This window comes from Panthera tigris, chromosome B4, assembly GCF_018350195.1.
Source record: "Panthera tigris isolate Pti1 chromosome B4, P.tigris_Pti1_mat1.1, whole genome shotgun sequence".
NCBI lineage: Eukaryota > Metazoa > Chordata > Mammalia > Carnivora > Felidae > Panthera > Panthera tigris.
In genome coordinates, this window is record NC_056666.1 from 41,178,182 (window position 1) to 41,197,845 (window position 19,664).

The window sequence follows — 19,664 nt, forward strand, 5'->3', positions numbered from 1 at the left end:
GAACAAACTGAGGGTTACTGAAGGGGTTGTGGGAGGGGGGATGGCTAAATGGGTAAGGGGCATCAAGGAATCTACTCCTGAAATCATTTTCACTATATACTAACTAATTTGGAGGTAAATTTTAAAAAATTAAAAATAAAATTAAAAAAATATATATATACACTTACCATATGACCTCACAATCCCACTCCATTTCATTCCTAAAGAAATTAAAACATGTTCACACAAAAACATGTACACAAATGTTTATGGCAGTTCTGTCCATTATTGCCCCAAACTGGAAACTGGAATGTCCTTGGACAGGTGAATGGGTAAACAGACTATAAGCACACAGAATACTACTCAGCAATAAAAAGGAGTAAACTATTAATACACGCAACAGCATGAGTGAATCTCAAAGGCATTATGCTGAAAGAAAGAGCTTCTCTCATGTATGATTTCATTATATGACATTCTGGAAATGGCAGAATTATAGCAGTGGAAAACAAATTGGTGGTTGTCAGGGTTAGGATTGGAGGAAGGGTGTGACCACAAAGGAGCAGCAGGATGGGGTTGGGGTGATGGGACTGTTTTGATCCTGATTGTGGTGGTGCTTACACAGATCTGCATGTGTTAAAAGTCACAGAACTGTACACACACACACACACACACACACACACACACACACAGAGCAATTTAACTATATGTTAAAAGATACAAGATTTAGGGCACCTGGGTGTCTTAGTCAGTTGAGTGCCTGACTTGATTTCGGCTCAGGTCATGATCTCACAGTTTGGGTTGGAGCCCCACATTAGGCTCTGCACTGATAGCATGGAGCCTGCATGATTCTCTCTCTCCCTCTCTCTCCACTCCTCCCACCTCTCTCTGTCTCTCAAAATAAATAAACTTAAAACAAATACAAGATTTAAAAAACAGGCATATAGGCTACTGGTATTCATCATTTTAAGCAATGTTATTACTTGAGTAATTTTTAAATGGTTTCTTTTTGGGCCGCCTGGGTGGCTCAGTCGGTTAGATGGCTGACTTTGACTCAGGCCATGATCTCACAGCTTGAAGGTTCGTGGGTTCAAGGCCCGTGTCAGGCTCTGTCCTGGTAGCTCAGAGCCTGGAGCCTGCTTCCGATTCTGTGTCTCCCTCTCTCTCTCTCTCTCTGCCCCTCCCCTGCTCACGCTCTGTCTCTCAAAAATAAATAAACACTAAAAATTTTTTTAAAAATTGTTTCTTTTAATGTTTATTTTTGAGACAGCATGTCCAAGCAGGGGAGGGGCAGAGAGAGAGAGGGGAGAAACAGAGGATCCGAAGCGGGCTCCATGCTGACAGAAGAGAGCCTGATGCGGGACTTGAACCTGTGAGCCACGAGATCATGACCTGAGCCACATGAGCCAAAGTCTGATGCTTAACCGACTGAGCCACACAGGTGCCCCTAATACAAAAGTTTTTAAAAATTACCAAGGAACTATTTAAAGGAACCCCATGGTGACACATTCTGTACAACCCATTAGTATCCTTTGTGTCAATCCGGATTTTGAGCCCTGGCTCTTGCAGTGCTGCTAGCTAGCTAACTGCGTGGTCAACAGTCACCTCTGTTTCTTAAGCAGTGACATAGGAGCTGGGGTTTGGATGACATCTGTAATTGTTGCTAAGCTGTGTGGAATCCTCTTCAACCTCAAGATTCCGCTTCAGGAGGTCCGGGGTGGTGATGCCCATCTGCTACCACACTTGGTAACATCCAGAGAAGGTGAGCCGCAAGGTCTCTAACACTAAAAGTGTTATTTATAGCGTATCGTTATTCATAGCATATATTTAGCATATAGCATGTTATTTATAGCATATAGCAAACTGGGGTTTGCTTACATTAAGGTCTATGTGAATTGGGAACCTGCTTCTGCCCTTCCCTGCCATGTTGCCTGTCAGTTGGGAATTTCACACCCGACACACACAAACCCAGGATATCTTCACTAAAGTCACCAGCAGTTTTCCAAGAATCTCTCCATCAAACCATTTCCCACCTCAGTGTGACCTTGACCTTTCCTAAGGTATTTCTGCTCCCCCCTTTTTAGAGACTCAAGTCCACCTCTAGGGCCCTATCCCATGCCCCCCTCTCCTATCTTCCAGCTCCATGTGTCCAAATGTCCTAGCTGCGGACACTCGGTTGGCCGCTTGGCTGGCGAACACTTACATCTTGGAGGTAATTCTCCAGAACCTGCAAGCCCTCCGGGTGGCAGGTGACAGCAGATGAAGAGGGTGGGAGGGATGCCGAGGGGAACTGGGGGCAGCACCCTATTCCTATGCCAAAGATAATGTCTTCAGGGAAGAAAAAAAATCCTAAAGAGCAGACAAGGGCCAAGGAACTTGGAGTGCTAACTTATCCCAGGGACAGTCAGAGCAGAGCGTGGGGGTGGGGAGGGGGGTGCAGACAGGGAGGGCTGAGCCCAGAGGGAGAAGCACCACCTGCTTGTCCTTGTCTCCCTAGAGCTCCCATTTAAGGGTGGACATTGAGGATGGGAAGGCTCAAAGCTGCCAGCGCTCCCTGCCCACCCTCCAAAGCAGCTCTGCCGGCCTTCTGCATCCCAGGCCCCTCCATGTACGTCCCTCACGCCATGCCAGCTCTGTGCCCCCCACAGGCTCTCCTCAGGGATGGAGGCTAGCTGGGAGGCTGCTTGGGGGAACTGATACCCAAGGCCTTCCCTCCCCATGTCCCCAGTCCCCTGTTTTTTTCTTACCTTTTAGCACCTCCTGTGCCTAACTGTCCCTGTCTTCACCTCCCCAGCTTCCAGTGCAGCCCCACCTGGATCCCACCCCTCTAATCTGAAGACCCCAGTAATGTCTAAGGAGAGAAATAAAGACGACTTTTTTTTTTTTTTTAATCCCTATCCCAACTGGAATGGACTGGGAGAAGGAAACCTTGACCCTTGCTGCTCCGTCAGCTGTTGGGAGGCCCCATGCTCAGGACTGGGAGCATCGGGGCAGGGCAGGTATGTGGAGTATTTAAGTGGACTTGGAGTATGTGGGTTGGGAGACCTGAATACTGGGTTATTGTTGTGGATCAACTCCTGGTCCTCTGGGTGACCGGTTTGTGACTTGGGCATTGGATTGCAGAAGAAGGGAGGAAAGGGACATTGGATAAAGGGTGTCAGTAGGACCCGAGGCCCTTTGTTACCATAGGAAGGAAAACATCCCAAACTGCAAGTAGGCCTGGGTCAGAGTGGCCCAAAACATTTGCTTCTACTTGTTGGTCTGGAAAGCTGAGGCCTAGAAAGGGCAGAAGATAATAATTGGGTAGCTGGCACCACAGAGGGCTGGAGGCCAGGATGATGATTTCCACGTTGTGGCTGGGAGTATTTTAGGAGTCCTGAGGATGGGCACAGAGATGAGGATCACCAGAGAGCATCAAAAGAGCAAGACAGAGGAATCAGGGAGAAATCAGTCATTTGTAACCCGTGCACTGTGTCAAATGCTTTCTGCATACTACATCACGGATTTCAGTTCTGCAGGATGGACCCATGTCTCCACTGCCATCAGCAAGCGCCTAGAAAGGCCCATTTTACAAAGTGGGAAACTGATGAGAGATTAAGAATTCTTCCCGGTCATGCTAAGTGGTGGAGCCAGGTCTTACTCATGTCAGGCTGCGTTCATAATTTCACTCCTGTAGATAGCTTAACCTCCAGCCAAATATCAGCCATGAGGAAAATAATGCGTCCAACCATGTCCTCCGGATGCTGGGGCCAAGGGCTGGGGGGATGGCTGTTGTGAATGAGGCTGGGCCCAGTTGGAGAGTTGACCAGAAATAAAATGTTGGCTTCCTTCCCGAGGGTTCCTTTCCCATTTCTGCCCCCTGGCCCTCACCCTGCAGTGGCGGACAGGTCAACAAGTGCCAGGGGGCTGGTTCTTGGGCACCTCACTAGGAGAATGTTGCTCACTAACTCCCCACAACAGATCCCTGCTGAGAACCAGTCACGGGTTCTAGGAGTAAGAAGCACTGAGTTGAAGGGTGGTCCTCACCCAAGTGCAGGAAGTAGGGGTGAAAATCAGTCCATGTGTCTGAAAGCCAGTTCCCATATGGGAGAGCTCATGAAACACTAGGTTGACTCACCTAGATTGAAATCCGGGTAACCCTTGCCCTGCTCCAGCCCCCACTCAGAACCATACCTGTGAGTGTGGGCATTGTGAAATCCAGATTGACCAGGTTGGCCATGAACTGCAGCCTAAGATTTTACAGCTTGCCGGAAACTTCAGGGAAGTGAATAACTTGCCCAAGACCACATGGCTGGGCTGGTGGCAGAGCCGAGGACCCAGCCTCTGGGCATCCCTTACAAGTCTAGGGTTCTTTGTCCTGTGGGCTCCACGGGAGACTCACGAAAGCTGTTCCCACTCCCAGAAGAAGGACATATATGTGTTTGGACAGAGCACAGATTGACACTTGGGACTGACGGCTGTGGACGCTTTGAGTCCCATCATCTACAATTCAGCCACTCAGCCACCCGGGAGATGAATTATCTATACAGGCACCCCTCACCTTTGACAAGTTTACATTAAGCCACTTCACACGTGCAGAAGACCGGTTTGGGCTAACACAAAGAAATACAAAGGGGATTTTTGCTTTTGCCAGACAAAGTGAAAATAGCTTTCGGCAAGCTTTTGGTTTTGCAGCAAGTTGTAGAGGTGCCATATGCCCAGAGCGGCAAGAGGGCGGTCACCACGCTCCTTCCCCCAGAGCTATACTCAGCTTCTCTGCATCAGGCCTAGCTCTGAGCTGTTTGTGAGCATCCGTTTGCTCTGTGCGTCCCTTAGCAAGACGGTTTCAGAAAATTCAACGTTATTTTTTGGGTCTGGGAATGCTCAAACACTTCTCCATAGAAGTTAATAGTAATCGGTTCGCTTTATGCCATTTCAGCTTCCGAAAGCTTTCACAGGAACACTCTATTTTCGGATAGCGGGGGGAGCGTGTACTTGTTTGACTTCTGAGATTCCTGGATTCTTTTGGCCACAGGGTTGGTTCCCTTGACCCTGATCATGGATCTTCACCAGCCCTATGTAATGAGATTTGGCACGTGTCCTGGAATAGGACGTCAATGCACGATCGTTGCTCTCTACTTCCTCCCTCTGCTCGTTCAGCTACTAGACAGATCCTCTTGAATCTGTTTGTTCACAGAGGACACGGGAAAGATCTTCCCTTCCCTAAGAGGAACCAGAGCCTGGAGTTGTTTTTGTGTGTGTGTGTGGTGTTTTTTAAGTAAGCTCTACGCCCAACATGGGGCTTAAACTCACAACCCTGAGATTAAGAGTCGCATGCTGTGCTGACTGAGCCAGCCAGGTGCCTGTGCTGTTTTGTTTCTTTGACTTTGATTTACCATAAACTGAGAAGAACCAAAGATTGTTATAAAGAAACCATCACCAGACCCTTACCAGCATTTACTATCATTAAGTAAGTTCCCAAGAACAGAGTGACCCATTTGGCCGAGCCAGGTCAAGCCAAGAGTCAACGTCTTGAGAAATTTGAGCACTTCATGCCCTTCCAGTACTGCTCAGGTTCCAGGTTGGTTTTCTTCTCTGGTCTCCTTCCCTGGGCTCAAATTCTCAACAACTGAGGGTGGAAGGACATTGCTGACTCCAAAGCGCCTCCCCCTCGAAGGCCTGTGCCTTCCTGCTCGGTACCACACGTATTCCCACCCACAGTCCAGGGGAGAATCTATGCCCAAGGGACAAGGGGCACCAAATTCCTCAGGCACCTAGGAGATACGCCTTACATTCTCCCTGACATGTGAAGTTACAGTAAAAGCAAGGGAGACAGCAGCCAAGGGTAAAACTGCTTGTCTTCACCCATCAGCCTAGCCCAACTGACTTCCGCTGCTGCTGCTCTGGGCTCTGACTGTCCCACTGTTGTTACCACGGAAGTACTGGGCTAGAACTCAAGTTAAGAAGGCCACACGTGGAGACAGAGGGAAGGCAAGAAGGTGACGAGAAGACAGGAGGGTTGAATTTGAACAGGGAAAAGATCAAAAGTAAAGCCAGAATCCTACTTGCTCTTTTTTCCATTCTCCTTTATTCCATAAACACCTAGTTACAAGTTGCACAAATCAAAAAATAAAGGCAGAGAAGGGTGTAGGGAAGGTTTCTGTGATGTGCAGGGAGTGGGAAGGGAGAAAGGGTTGGGAGCCAGTCCTCTCCCTCCACACACAGCCCTGGATAAGGGCTATGGCCTCTGCAGTGGGGGATCTGAGGAGGAGGTGGGCAAAGATCCAGGGCAGCTGAGGGATAGAGGAAGCCCCTAAACCCAGAGCTCACCCCAAAAGCCCCTTCGATGCATGGCGAGGGTAGAAAGGGGAAGGTGAGGAGGCTCAAAGATGGAGCAGCAAAATGAAAAATCAAGTTAGCAGATACAGGAGAAGTGGACTCATCATGGTAGGGGATTAAAGAAGGAAAAAGTAGGTAAAGGGGGCAGTGAAAGGTTCTCCCTGAGACCCCCAGGGAGAGGTAGGGGGCCAGCTTGCCTGTTAATTTAATATTAAATTGGGAGTGGGAGCTGGAGAGGAAAAAGTTATTTGGGGGATGATTTCTCAGCCTCTCAGCCTGTACCTGGAAGGGAAAGAGAGAAGAGCGAGTCAAAAGACAAAACGTAAAGGCCAGGAGTTGGGTTTACTCTCCCATTCCAGTGGCAGCATTCTTCTCTTCACACCAACTAAAACTTACACCATCAAAGGCAGTAATTGCTGGGCACCTGGACTCCTTCTGCCTCATGACAAAGGAATGTGCACAGGTATGTGCCTCAACCCCCCCTCCGTGCTTGACACCTTACAATTCCTCCCCCTCAATACTTACAAGAGAGGCTGAGGGCCTAGGGCCCTCACCAGTCATAGCGGCGGGACTGTCGGGAGGGGGAGTCCTCAGGTCCCTGTATAGCCAGGCGGGGAGGCCCCTCAGCCCTTCGTCCCCCACCCCCTGAAGCCTCATGCCGTCGAAATTCCAGAGGGCGCTGCTGCCGGAATCGGGATGTCTCCCTCCGCCATTCATCATCAAATGCTGCAGCCTCACCTGAAGAGCACAGAGACCAGACGTGACATTTAAATATACAGGCTGGCTTCTGGAAGCAGAGGCAAGCATGAGCCACAGCCTTCTCAGATGAACAAATAGAGCAAAGGCTGAAACTATGTGTGGGGACATGTTGAGGGACACCAACAATTTCTTTTCTTAGTAGTCTGGGGTTCCATATGGTTCCACGAGCTAATAGCCAACAGCGATTCCAATGTGGAAGCCACCAGCAGGCCTAAGGCAGGACTACTCAAGAAGGAAATCAGGAACGGGGTAATTATGAAGTTAAGGAGCACAGTGCCATGCACACAATAAGTACTTAATAAATACTTATTGACTTGAGAAAGAAAAAAACTGATCCCGACAGTTGGCCTCTCCTTGGCGAGGAGACTGCCAGGGCTTGACTTAGCCCCTAAAGCTGACAGGACAGGGCTCAAGTGAGGTCAGAATAGGTGGCCTGGAGCGCCTGGATGGCTCAGTCAGTTAGGTGTCCGACTTCGGTTCGGGTCATGATCTCACAGTTTGTGGGTTTGAGCCCCACGTTGGGCTCTGTGCTGACAGCTAGGAGCCTGGAGCCTGCTTCGGATTCTGTGTCTCCCTCTCTCTCTGCTCTTCCCCCACTCATGCTGTCTTTGTCTCTCAAAAATAAAAACGTTTAAAAAAATTAAAAAAAAAAAAAAAAAAGAATAGGAGGTCTAGGAGGTCCACCCAGAACTTTGCCAAGAAATATCTACAGAGGTAAGGAGAGAAAGCTGGTTGGTGTCTCCTAGCTCGCAGGAACGGAACCAGTGGCTACCGGCCCGGAAGCCAGAAGGGTGATGAGAAGAAAAGAAGGCTCACTCTCATCCAGGTTGATATAATCCTGCCGCTCCTCCTGGTCCCCTGTGCGGTGGTTTCGGGAGCGCTGAAGGATGTGAGCCCGGTCTCGGATGTGATGCCCGATGGACATCTGCTCTAGCCCACTGTCCGAGTCCCGTACGGTCCTGCGAGTCTCCCGGATCTGGGAGGAAGCAGAACACAGCACACAGCTGTCCCTTCCAAAGCCTGGCTACACCAAGCCGGGATAGACAAACCACCCCCAACCCAATCACGAAAAAAGAAGCCAGGGTTTCCGTGCGTGTCATTCAACCCTGCCTTCTCTGGGATATCAGAAGCCCTTCAACTCACCCCGCCTGGTGCCGAGCGCATCTCTGACGTCTCCTGGTAGACCTTGGGGGCACCATCACCCGTATTGGAGTAGGAGATGACAGTGGAGGATGAAAAGGTCTGGCAATTGCCTCCAGCTGTCATGTGTTCCTGTGGAGGAAAACACACAGCAGGACTGAACGGTCCCTCTGGCGAAGGGATCCCACATTTCAGCTGCCTGTTCCTGTCTGTATCTTTCTTACAAAACATGAGAAATGAGAAAACATCAGGACTCATCAGTACCCCCCAAATTCCTCTGAGTCCAACAATAAACAAGAAAGACCTTTAGAGACTGAGCCTTAATCGTATGCTTAATAAGACTACTCCTGCTGCTTCCTAGTTAGGCCACGAGAACAGATAAAGGAACCCAATGCTCTCTGGGTTCAATGACTTTATCCGGCTTGAGCCTTTCCCTAGCGCACTCTTGACTGCCCCCGCCTCAGAGGACTCAAGAAGGTGTCGCCAGCCATCACTGAGAACAAGACTGCAAAAGTGTATGGTGCAAGAGCCTCACCATGTTCCCAATCATGTCGTTCATCATCCCAAACATGTCCATGAAGCCACCTGACTGCAGCAAAGAGATGGAAAACAGAGTCAGGAAAGCAAAGTCAGTGCTCAGATTATCTTGTTTAGGCACCCACTAGACACATGGCTACACATTCCCTTTCTCCTCTTCCCTCACACGGAGCAACAGCTCTGTCTCTTCATTAGCATGGCCAGTACATGGAATGTTCCTCTCTGTTTCCCTTCCCACATACTGCTACCTTCCTCCTCAGTCTCTATGGCTGCTCTGATCCCATCTTCTTTCTCCTGACTGCCTTATTTCCTCCTATCTTTAAGAAGCACACCCAAGTTGGGGCGCCTGGGTGGCTCAGTCGGTTAAGCGGCCGACTTCGGCTCAGGTCACGATCTCGCGGTCCGTGAGTTCGAGCCCCGCTGTCAGCACAGAGCCTGGAGCCTGTTTCAGATTCTGTGTCTCCCTCTCTCTCTGCCCCTCCCCTGTTCATGCTCTGTCTCTCTCTGTCTCAAAAATAAATAAACGTTAAAAAAAAAAAAAAAAAAAAAAAAAAAAAAAAAAAAAAAAGAAGCACACCCAAGTAAATGAATTATAACCTACAAAAAAAGGGATGGGCATGAAATAGTAAAAAACAAAAAAAAAACTCTAAAAAGCCATCTCTTGCTGGCCCTTCAACTGCGTCTCAATCCTCAGGAAGACAAACTTTGCTAGGCAATCACATTTCCCTAATAGGTATTGCTCCTAGAATGCAGGGGTCAGTAAGTGAACATCTTTAACCCACAGGACTCAGAGCACACAACAGGACCAGAGCTTTGTGAACACTATAAAAAGATTGTAGGGGCGCCTGGGTGGCTCAGTCAGTTAAGTGACAGAACTCTTGACTTCGGCTCAGGTCATGACCTCACACTTTGTGAGATGGAACCCCAGAGTCGGGCTCTGCACTGACAGCACGGAGCCTGCTTGGGATTCATCCTCTCTCTCTCTCAAAATAAATAAATCAACTTTAAAAAGATTCTAGGGTTACCCATAAAGCTATTCCAGAGAGCCACATTTGTAAATAATATCTAAGGGCCTAGAGTGTGTCTGAGATGGAAGGACACAAAGATGTTAGGACTCACCATTCCCAGCATCCCAAAGGGGGAAACAGTCCCAGCCTGCAGGAAAACACAAAGAACAAATTAGAGACCACATCCTATTCATTACAATCCCAAGCCCATGGGTCCAGCTTTTTTTCCATCCTCCTCTCAAAAGGGGATCACAAAACCCTTTTGGCAGATCCTTTCCCCCACTCCTAAAAAAAGATCATTCCACTTGCTAAGCTGGCTAAAGCGCAAGAAAGATCAAGGACTTTATTAACCACCCTCCAGGCTTCCTTTGGGTCTCAGGTATGTTGCAGCACCATTACCTGCATCCTACGGCTGGCAGGCCTGGTCCCTGGCATGTTGCCATCTGTGATGCTGAGGAAGGGGCTATATCCAAAGCCACCTGACAACATTCGGTTCATATGCTGACGGTGAATAGCAAAGGGGTCCCTGTGGAGTGAGTATACAGTGTGGATGGCAGAAGGGCCAAACAGTCAACACCCACTCCCCACCTCCCCCAGCAAAAAAGAAAAGTCATGGGGAAACAGTGGCACAGACGCCTATTTCCTCTCCATGTCTGAGCTAGAGTTGAGTATCCAGCTGGTTCCAGCCAATGCCAGCAATGGGAACCCAGATGTCTGTCTGAATCACTTAGAGACCTGAATTGGAGTAGGATGAGCGCCCTAGAACACAAGGGGGAGGGAATACTCACATCAGGAACATAGGATCCTCGGGCTCCACGTCCCTCATAAAACGGAACATCCTGATTTTAGCTCCAGGGGGCTCCACGCTGTAAAGATGTGGAGGCTCAGATACTCGGAGGTAGCCAGGTTTTTTGCACACCTGGCTCAGTGAAGGGACTCAGGACACTGTCCCTTCCAAATGCTGTAACTGAACCCCCCAAACTCCAGTGAGACCCTTCTCCAGGTGGTGGTCGACACCACCCTCACGGGAGAGAAGAGCTCTTCAAACCTCTCAAGGAGGGCCGTGGAAAATTTTTCCAAGCCTCGCAGTCTCCTGCCTCCCCCCACTCACAGCCATCCTCTTCCAAGAGCCCTGGCCAGAAGCATAGCCCCCTCCCCCGACGCCACTGTTCCAGATGCGAATCCCGAGGGCTGGCCCTCGCCCCAGCAATGACCCCAGCCACTTGGCCCCCTTCTCACCCCGAGCCGCCTCCAGGCCTCCCCCAGGCCGGCCTCACTATCCCCACCGCGCCTGTCTGCCGCTCCCCCGGCCCGCGCCTCACCGCCGGGCGAGCCGGAGCGGTAGGCCTGGCCCTCTCCCCTCCCCGCATCCCAGACCCTGCAGCCCCGCGGGCCCGCTCCCGCCCTGGCCCCGGCTGTCCGCTCTGCTCGAGCCTCACCGGTCCCCGATTCGGGCTCAGCGGCCCATCCGGCCGGTCTCGCCTCTCGGTGCGCTGCAGAATCGGGGGTTGCGGCCCGGGACGCGGGATTGGTCCGGGCTGGTGCTCCTCGGCCTCCCGCGCCGCCTCCTCCCAAGGCTGCCACCTCCGTACCCCCCCTCGGCCCACGGAGCCCGAACCGCGGCCAGGCCCGGACGGAAGTGACGTCACGATGGGACAGCCCGCCCCGGGGCCGGGCTCGCGGAGCTCCGCCCACTGGCGGGCGAGGGGAGTGGGCTGGGGCCGGCTTCCCGGGCGGCGGAGCTTGCGGCCGCGGGGTCTTCCGGGGACCAGGGGAGGGGAGGCCTCATCGCTAACCTGGATTTGGGCTCTGTGGACTGGAAAAGGCTCCCTGCGAGGGTGTGGGGGAGGAGCAGAGGCTCCCCTTCCTCGGGAGGGACGGGGCGGGGGAGGGCGGTGCGGCACGTTCCCTCAGGGGAAGGAAGAGACCGTGGGGCAGATTCCCATGGGGAGGAGGGGCGGGCTCCCTGTGGGCGACTGGGTGGGGCGGATCCTGGGGGGAACATTAAGCAGATTTTTCTACCCGAGCGGCGTTCAGCCCAAGAGGGAGGAAGGGCGGCCGTTCTGCGGGGGAGGCGCTAGGGCCAGTCCCGTCGGGAGGAGGCGCGTTCCAAGCAGGGGCGGGGTCCTCGGAGTGACGTACAGGAGGAGGTGACAGTTCTGCCCCTGTCTAGCTCTGGCTTCGAGAACTCCGGCGGGGCCAAAGAGAATCCAGGTTGGGAGGGCTGGCCGCCAGATGGCGCTCTTCGGCCAGGCTGGAACTACAGCCCTTTGGGAACTGGCGTTGGCGAGGCTCCTGGACCCCTCAGTTACCCTGTGTGAAGGGTAGGTCTGGGCAAAGGTTGTAGTTCTGAAATCATTTAGTTTAGTGCCAGTCTCTCCCCTTTCTTTTTCTCCGACTGCTGTGTCCTCAAGAGCTCCGAGTCCTGCACTGATCTTTCTTGCCTTTAGGCAGGTAGGTTGGTAGGTCAAGGGTCTAAAGTTTGGGAGAAGAAGGGGTGGAGTGCTCCATTAACCAGGATCACCCAGGGGTGGAGCTGAAATCAGACCCAGAAGACCCAACTCCAAGGCCAAAGACTGAAACTTTGACATACTAAATGTCTTGCATAAAATCTGGCCCCACTGGAGAGAAGGGCCCTCCCCCTGGGTGTCAGGGGAATTTGGACTGTCTAGGGAGGGACTTTAAACCAGACTCTTCCAAACTCTAGCTCTCCCTGGTTCTTTACTCTGGCTGCTAGCCATATTAGTGCTGTGTGGAGGCTGACAACGTGAAACACTTGTTCCCAATATGTACTTCACTAGGGGTGAAGGAGGAGGGGGTTCCTGGTGGCTCAGAAAAAGGTACTGGGAGCAGGGCTTCTCAGTCAGGTTTTTTTGGACTTGATCATTTTTTTTTTAATTTATTTTTTGAGAGAGAGAGAGAGAGAGAGAGAGCGAGCAGGGGAGGGGCAGACAGAGAGGGAGACACTGAATCTGAAGCAGGCTCCAGGCTCCCAGCTGTCAGCACAGAGTCTGATGTGGGGCTTGCACTCACAAACCATGAGATCATGACCTGAGCTGAAGTCGGCTGCTTAACCGACTGAGCCACCCAGGTGCCCCTGGACTTGATCATTATTAAAGAGGGAAAAACAATAGTGGAGACAGAGGGGGACAGATAATTTAGAAGCTGGCAGACTGGCAAAACCAAAGAAAGACAAAGACAGCATAAAAGAAAATTTGTTTTTCATTGATATTTCTGGGGAAGAGACTTAGTCACATCTTTAAAGTTTATTCTCTAGATTATTTCTGGACATCCCACTCTGCAACTGCCCCTTTTCCTCTTGCCCCAAAGGCAGTTTGGCATGTGATCAGTTATTCTCTCAGTGAGCATTCTGTGGCCCAGACTTATAAGTGTGGTCCCTCACCTTCCAGCCTCTCCCTTCTCATCCCATTATGTCCAACTTTCACAGAATTGGATAGGAGATCTGGCCTCCTCTTTTTTTTCTTTTTCCACTACTTGTTATTGTCTACCTACTGCTTTTTAGGTGTGTAGAAAACTTTCTCTTCTTTCTTCCAAAACAAGAATCTGATGTCCGTCATTTTTACCTTTGTCTGATTTTAAATCAGTGTATTACCTCTCCTAAGAGTATTTACAAATTACAACTTAGCTTCTAACTGTGAGACAAAGCTCCAAACCTGGGCTTTGTCTGAAGTTAAAAAGAAATTATTGAATATGTGGGGATGAAGACGGAAGCGCAAGAGCTCGTTTTCAGAGTCCCCAGAGACATACTTCATAGGCAGCCATCTACCCCAGAAATTGAAGGAATGTAATTTTATAAGTAACCTTTATGTCCCCCACAACCAGAGTTCCTGTCTCCCTTCTCCCTTGCCTTCCCTTCCCTTTCCTGTCCCTCCCTTTCCCTCCCTCTCTTTCTCTTTCCTTCTTCCCTCCCTCACACCTTCCCTCTCTCCCTCCTTTCCTTCCTTCCTTCTTTCTTTCCTTCCTTCCTTCCTCCCTTCCTTCCTTCCCTCCTTCCCTTTCCTTCCATCTCTGTCCAATGAACTCTGATGAACAGAAATTCTTCAGTCACTGGATTGTCTTCTATATGACAAGATGTAGGAGGGGTGTGGACCCTGCCAGGAGTGAGGCTTAACACAAGGAGGATAGGATTTGGGGAAGGAAGAGAAACAATGTGGTTCTCACATTCCCTGCTCTATCTGATGGAGTCAAAGTCAGGAAGTCCTTGTGAGAGTAGAGCTGGGCCAGAAAAGGAGCCCCCATTGGATTGTGAGGTCATGCATTTGGGGCAATCCCAGGACAGTTGGATATTAAGACAGAATGAGGATGGGGCAATGATGTCCGAGTCAGGGGAGGCTGGATTTCCTGCCTGAGCCAAAGCGAATGGGTGTGATTGAGTGTCGGTGTGTATGTATAGGCACATATGTATTGGGGAAGCAAGAAAAACCCTGAAAATTAGTGCTAAGGTGCCCTAGGTAGAGTAAGCTGTACTGTGAACACCAGGACAGGGTAAGATTAAAAAGTGACTCAGGAGCATGTTTCTTAAGTCAACTTTTCAGTTTGTTTTCATATCCGTATCCACTCAGCAAATATTTATTAAATGTCTACTATGTGTCAGGGAATATTCCTGGCTCTGGAGATACAGTAGTGAGAGAAAAATAAAGCAAGGTAGACGAGGGATAGAGGAATAGGCAAGTAGCTGGGAAGTGGTGGTTGCTTTTTAGGGTGACTAGGGAAGTTCCCCCTGATGAGATGACATTTAAGCAGAGACCTAACAAGCTCAGGAATAGATGAGGTGAGTGCAGTCTGGGCAGAGGAAATAGTAAGAGCAAAGGCCCCGAGGCAGAAGAATGCTTAATGTGTTCAAGGGACCACAAAGAAGGCAATGTGCCTAGACTGAGGAAGAGCACTATTGGATATGAGAAGATAGGAAGATAGGAAGGGCAGTAGTAAGAGACAAGGTCACAGAGAAAGAAGGAAGCCAGATAATGTGGGATTTTGTAAGACCTACAAAAGGATCACTTTGACTACTGTATGGAGAATAGACTATTGGAAGACAAATCGTCCCTGTTGGGGGACAAATAGTCCCTTTCTGGAGAAACAGACCTATTAGCATGCTGTTGCCATAATCCAGGTGAGATCTGCCGGTACCTTAGAGTAGATCAGAAACAGTGGAGGAGGAGGAGTGGTCAGATTATATATATATGTATATATGTACACATATATACATATATATAATTTTTTTAATATTTATTTATTTTTGTGAAGAGTCAAGAATAACTCCAAAGTTTCTTGACCTGGGTGCCTGAATGAGAAAGAAATGACCATTCTGCTTTCCCCATTGTACTGAGAACATACAAGTACTGGTCTGAGAATATATTGAAATTGTGTCTGGCTGTAAGATTCTGACCATGTGGCTGGCTACACAGGATAACTGATCCAGATAGTCTTACCTTTAGCAGCTGACTACCTTAAAGTAGAAGGAGATGTAGACAACAGAAATAAGGGAATTCCAGGGGTGCCTGGGTGGCTCAGTCAGCTTAGGTCATGATCTCACAGTTCATGAGTTGGAGCCCCGCGTCGGGCTCTGTGCTGACAACTCAGAGCCTGGAGCCTGCTTTGGATTCTGTGTCTCTCTCTCTCTCAAAAAAATAAATAAATAAATAAATAAATATTAAAAAAATAAAAATAAATAAGTGAATTCTATACGCAGTTTGACCACAGGTATTAGTTGTTAGACCATCTTGAGTAGATATGGTAATGTGAATAATCAGCATTAGAATTTGAGGTTTTAAGTCTTAAGAACTTCCTATTGTCTAATCTTTTCAAGAAGACATTCTGAAGGAGGCAGAATGCCTTGTGATTAACATAGACATAAGGATTGGAGTTTGTGCTACCTGTGCGGTAGCTCCTGTCAATATTTGCTGAACTCTTACTATGTGCCAGGCATGGTGCTAGGTGCTGGGAATAAAAAAACAAGGAAGACATGGTCTCTGCCCAAGAAGTTTCACAGCTTAGCAAGGGTAGGCAGCATGGATTTGATTATAATCCTGTGATGAAGGCTGCAAGAGAAAAGTGTATATTAAAAGTGCAAAAGTGGTTCAGAAGAAGGAGTCAGTGACCTGGGGACTGGGGTAGGGAATCCAGGAGAGTACTCCAGGCAGGATATGCGATCAGTGCAAAAGTACGCTTGCTCCATTTGGGAAGAACTGTAAGGAGGAAAACATTGAATGAAGCAAAACTTTTGAGGGAACAGTGTTGAGAGATAAGAGTACATAGGTTTAAAGGGACTAGAACTTGAAGGGCCCTGTTTGCTTCTGGACCTCATCCTATAGGTGTGGGGAAGCTATCAAGAGGTTTTATGTAGGGAAATGACAACAGTCCATTTGTATTTTAGGTAGAAAGTCAGTTTGTGCATTTCAGGAAACATTTTTGAGCTTCTCCAATATGCCATAGGGAGGTCAGTGCTGGAGATACAAACATTCTTAGATCATGGTTGAAAACCCTGGTGAATTAAGCTTAAAGTCAACAAGTGTGAGGACTGAGTTTGGAGAGAGGGGAGGCACTTAAGGAATCTTTAGAAAGTGAAATGTGGGAGTCCTGGGGAGCGAAAGAAAAGGTGGTCTTGGATGACTCTGCGGCAGGAATGAACTGGTGAAGGACAGTACCTTTAACTGAACTAGAAAACAAGGGAATTTCACCTGGATCACGTCAGGTTTGAAGAGCTCCAGAGGATCCAAGAATTGATGAACAGAAGGGAAGGAGTCCCAGTGTTAGAGAGAGGGGTTTGAGAGTCATCCATATTTGAGGTCTTTGCTGGCAGTGGGGCTTAAAACCAGGGAAATACATGTGGAATCGCTAAGGGAGGCTGAGTCACAGGCAAGTGTTCGGGCAACACTGTCATTCATTGCCTTCTCCTGGTTACTGAGTCCTCCCTCTGCACAAAATGAGTCTCTAGCTGTCATGCCTGGTAACATTTTCCTGTAGCTTTTTCATTTTTACTTTCTGTCCTCTGCCTCAGCCACATGGTGTGTTAAATTTGTGAAACTGTGGAAACCCTGAGCGGACGTGCACCTACGGTAAAGTATACAACAACAATGGCCCATGTGACTTTCAACACAGCAGCCAGAGTTGCTCTGGACATTCTGTTGATTTCAGTTCAGGTAAGGATCCCGGGGCCCAGGAAGCCTGCTTAAGATTCTCTCTCTCCCCCTCTGCTCCTTTGCCCTGCTTGCATTCACTCTCAAATTAAAATAAAATAAAATAATAATAATAATAATAATAATAAATTAATTTTTTAAAAATGTAGTTCCTCAGTTGCACTAGCCACATTTCAAGTGTTCAATAACCACACGTGGCTAGTGGCCACTGCATTGGAAAGTGCAGATATAGAACATTTCCATCATCACAGAAAATCTTATTGGACAGAGCCAGAAAGCACCTATAAATGTTCCTTCTGGACTTTTCAGCGGGTCTGTGAAGCCTTTTTGAAAAGAGCGCACATGGAGAGAAATTAAAGGAGGACAGTAGAGGGTCGGGCAGTGGCAAACTATGCTTGGTCTAAAAGTGAAGGAGGTCAGGAAGAGGGCATGGAGAATTAAAGAAGCCAATCAAAAAATCTGGAGGAGACGTAGGATGGTAAAACCAATTCTTTTTGCTGGAGAGAAGGTTCATGGGGAAGTAAGAAAGCCCACAACTTTTGTTTGTGACGATGATAGCATAAAAAGACAGTGACCACCAGGACATCAGTAGTTAGAAAATCCCAAGTCAGAGAGAGAGGCCTGGGAGTGTCCTGGGAGTGGGTTGTGTCCTGGGAGTGGGTTGTGTGTTTCCTGGGCCTGCTCAAAGAAGAAGGTAGAGAAGGCTCAGAGAATGGGTCCGAAATGATGTGTCAGGGCTTGGAATTCAGTGATTTATTGAGCTCTTCCTCTGTGGTGCCTCCAGTCGTGCTAGGTCTAGTGCACAGGGATGGGGGAGACCATCAGTAAGGGTGGAGGAACCAACAGAGGCTGTTTGGAGTTGGGAACAATGTATAAGGATTTGGAAAACCAGGAGAGATCTGGGAGGCATTTTGGAAAAGTGTACTGATAGAGGGGACCATGTGCTGTCTGGTTTGCCTGGTAGATAGAGTGCTGGACACATGTCCCTTTTCAGGTTGCCCTTGAAATCTCCCCATCTGTTCCTTGAGGGCAGGGACCATTTTTCAGCTTTTGTGTCTCCATCACAGAGCGTGGTGGCTGACACCAAGGAAGAGCTCAATAAAAATTTGTTGAAATGCAAGGGTTCAGGCTTCATAAAGGGGGCAAAAAGAAAACTTGGAATTTAAAAAGTTTACCTCTACTTAAAAGTGCATAGAACATGATGATGGATACAACTGGACGGGTAGTGTTCATGATGGATGTGCCTTACTGTTGTGAGGAGGCTTTCTTTTTTTTTCTTTTCTTTTTTTAAATTTTTTAAACATATTTTATTTATTTTTGATAGAGAGAGACAGAGCACAAGTGGGGGAGGGGCAGAGAGAGAAGGAGACCCAGAATCCGAAGCAGTTTCCAGGCTCCGAGCTGTCAGCACAGAGTCTGATGCGGGGCTCAAACTCACAAATTGCGAGATCATGACCTGAGTCGAAGTCGGACGCTCAACCGACTGAGCCACCCAGGCGCCCCTCTTTTCTTTTTTAAAAATGTTTATTTATTTTTGATGGAGAGAGAGAGAGAATGAGAGAGCATGGTGCGCACACATGAGCAGGGGAGAGGCAGGATCTGAAGCCGGCTCTGCGCTGTCAGCACAGAGTTGGACACAGGGCTCGAACCCACGGAACTGTGACATCATGACCTGAGCTGAAATCAAGAGTCAGATGCTTAACCGATTGAGCCACGGGGCGCGCTGTGAAGAGGATTTCTTAAGGAACATTCCTGTAGGCAATGAACTCAAACGTGAGCAAACTTAGGCTGGTTTAGGCATCTCTCTAGGGGTCCCTCTCCTCTCAACTCTCCACTGAATTTTGCAAAGATAAAAAAAAAAAAAAAGGAAAAATGAGGAATAGAAAATGAGTTTTTGTAAGTGGAATGAGAATAAAAAAAGCAGTGAGGAGTGGGGAGGTCCAACTTTCAGGTTTCTGTTGTCCAATGCCTTCACTGATAACTAGCCCTTCCTTAGCACTTAACTTATCAGATAAACAGGCAAGCTGAAAAACCTCAGGAAACTGGAGAGAGGGAAGAATTCACTTAGGAATAAGATAGCAATTGGGACGCCTGGCTGGCTCAGTCGGTGGAGCATGTGACTCTTAATCTTTGGTTTGTAAGTTCGAGTCCCAGGTTGGGTGCAGAGATTACTTAACAAAATAATAATAAAAAATAAAAAGTCTGCCTGGGTCCTTCCCTCACAGAGCTGACACTCTAGTGGGGAAACTGAAGAACCACTTGCCACATTTCAAAAGACTGAGAAGGTAATAATTAGAATTGAACACCTTCCAGAGGGTAATGAAGTACATCTCTAGGATGTCAAGCCAGAAGTCCTGGTTTCCAGGGGCTCATGCCTCCCTTATTCTCACCTGGCTTCCCTTTTCCAACCTCCAGAAAATTTGTAAGAAGCACCAGGTTTCCCCATTCAACTAGTGGGAGAAAATCTCAGTTGGACTGGGGAGTAATAGAACCCTATGAATAGGCAAGCCTCTACAAGGTCTCAGAAATAGTTCTCTGGAAAGGACCAAACACAAGCTGGCATCATTTAACACCACTGGCCCCAGAGGCCCAGAGACTAACCCTAAGGGGTATGGGGTTAGGCTTTCAGCTCTCGGCTTACTCCAAATTCATCCTAAGTTTCACTTCTAGCTTCTTTCTCCTGAAGCCAAGACTTCAGGAGACTGGTCTGCTGTCCAACCAGACAGGAAAGCATAAGAGATGCTTCTCCCATGCAGGAAGGGAATTAGAT

General features: G+C 48.7%; 2 protein-coding genes across 6 annotated transcripts; one reads left to right on the forward strand and one right to left on the reverse strand.

Annotated features, from left to right (window-relative positions):
* The first annotated feature begins 1,608 nt into the window (after window positions 1–1,608).
* LOC102955152 lies at window positions 1,609–8,502 on the forward strand. 5 transcript variants are annotated; one of them, XR_006219771.1, is made up of 6 exons: window positions 1,609–1,738; window positions 2,116–2,188; window positions 2,474–2,584; window positions 2,771–2,975; window positions 6,654–6,757; window positions 6,968–7,554. XR_006219771.1 is itself a non-coding variant. In XM_042991677.1 (5 exons), the coding sequence occupies exons 1-5, from the start codon at window positions 1,621–1,623 to the stop codon at window positions 5,904–5,906; spliced, it is 651 nt and encodes a 216-aa protein (XP_042847611.1). In that variant the 5' UTR covers window positions 1,609–1,620; the 3' UTR covers window positions 5,907–6,024. The 5 variants fall into 5 exon arrangements, 1 of the variants encoding a protein (XP_042847611.1); XR_006219769.1 differs by lacking the exon at window positions 2,474–2,584; XM_042991677.1 differs by lacking the exons at window positions 2,474–2,584; window positions 6,654–6,757; window positions 6,968–7,554 and adding exons at window positions 1,861–2,036; window positions 5,828–6,024.
* MLF2 (myeloid leukemia factor 2) lies at window positions 6,025–11,384 on the reverse strand. The gene is made up of 9 exons (XM_042991676.1): window positions 11,177–11,384; window positions 10,526–10,603; window positions 10,137–10,263; window positions 9,850–9,885; window positions 8,729–8,782; window positions 8,197–8,325; window positions 7,870–8,029; window positions 6,820–7,032; window positions 6,025–6,576 (listed from the first exon to the last, which is right to left on the reverse strand). Exons 2-8 carry the CDS (start codon window positions 10,573–10,575, stop codon window positions 6,845–6,847), a joined length of 744 nt encoding a protein of 247 aa, XP_042847610.1. The 5' UTR covers window positions 10,576–10,603; window positions 11,177–11,384; the 3' UTR covers window positions 6,025–6,576; window positions 6,820–6,844.
* Between the last annotated feature and the right edge of the window lie 8,280 nt (window positions 11,385–19,664).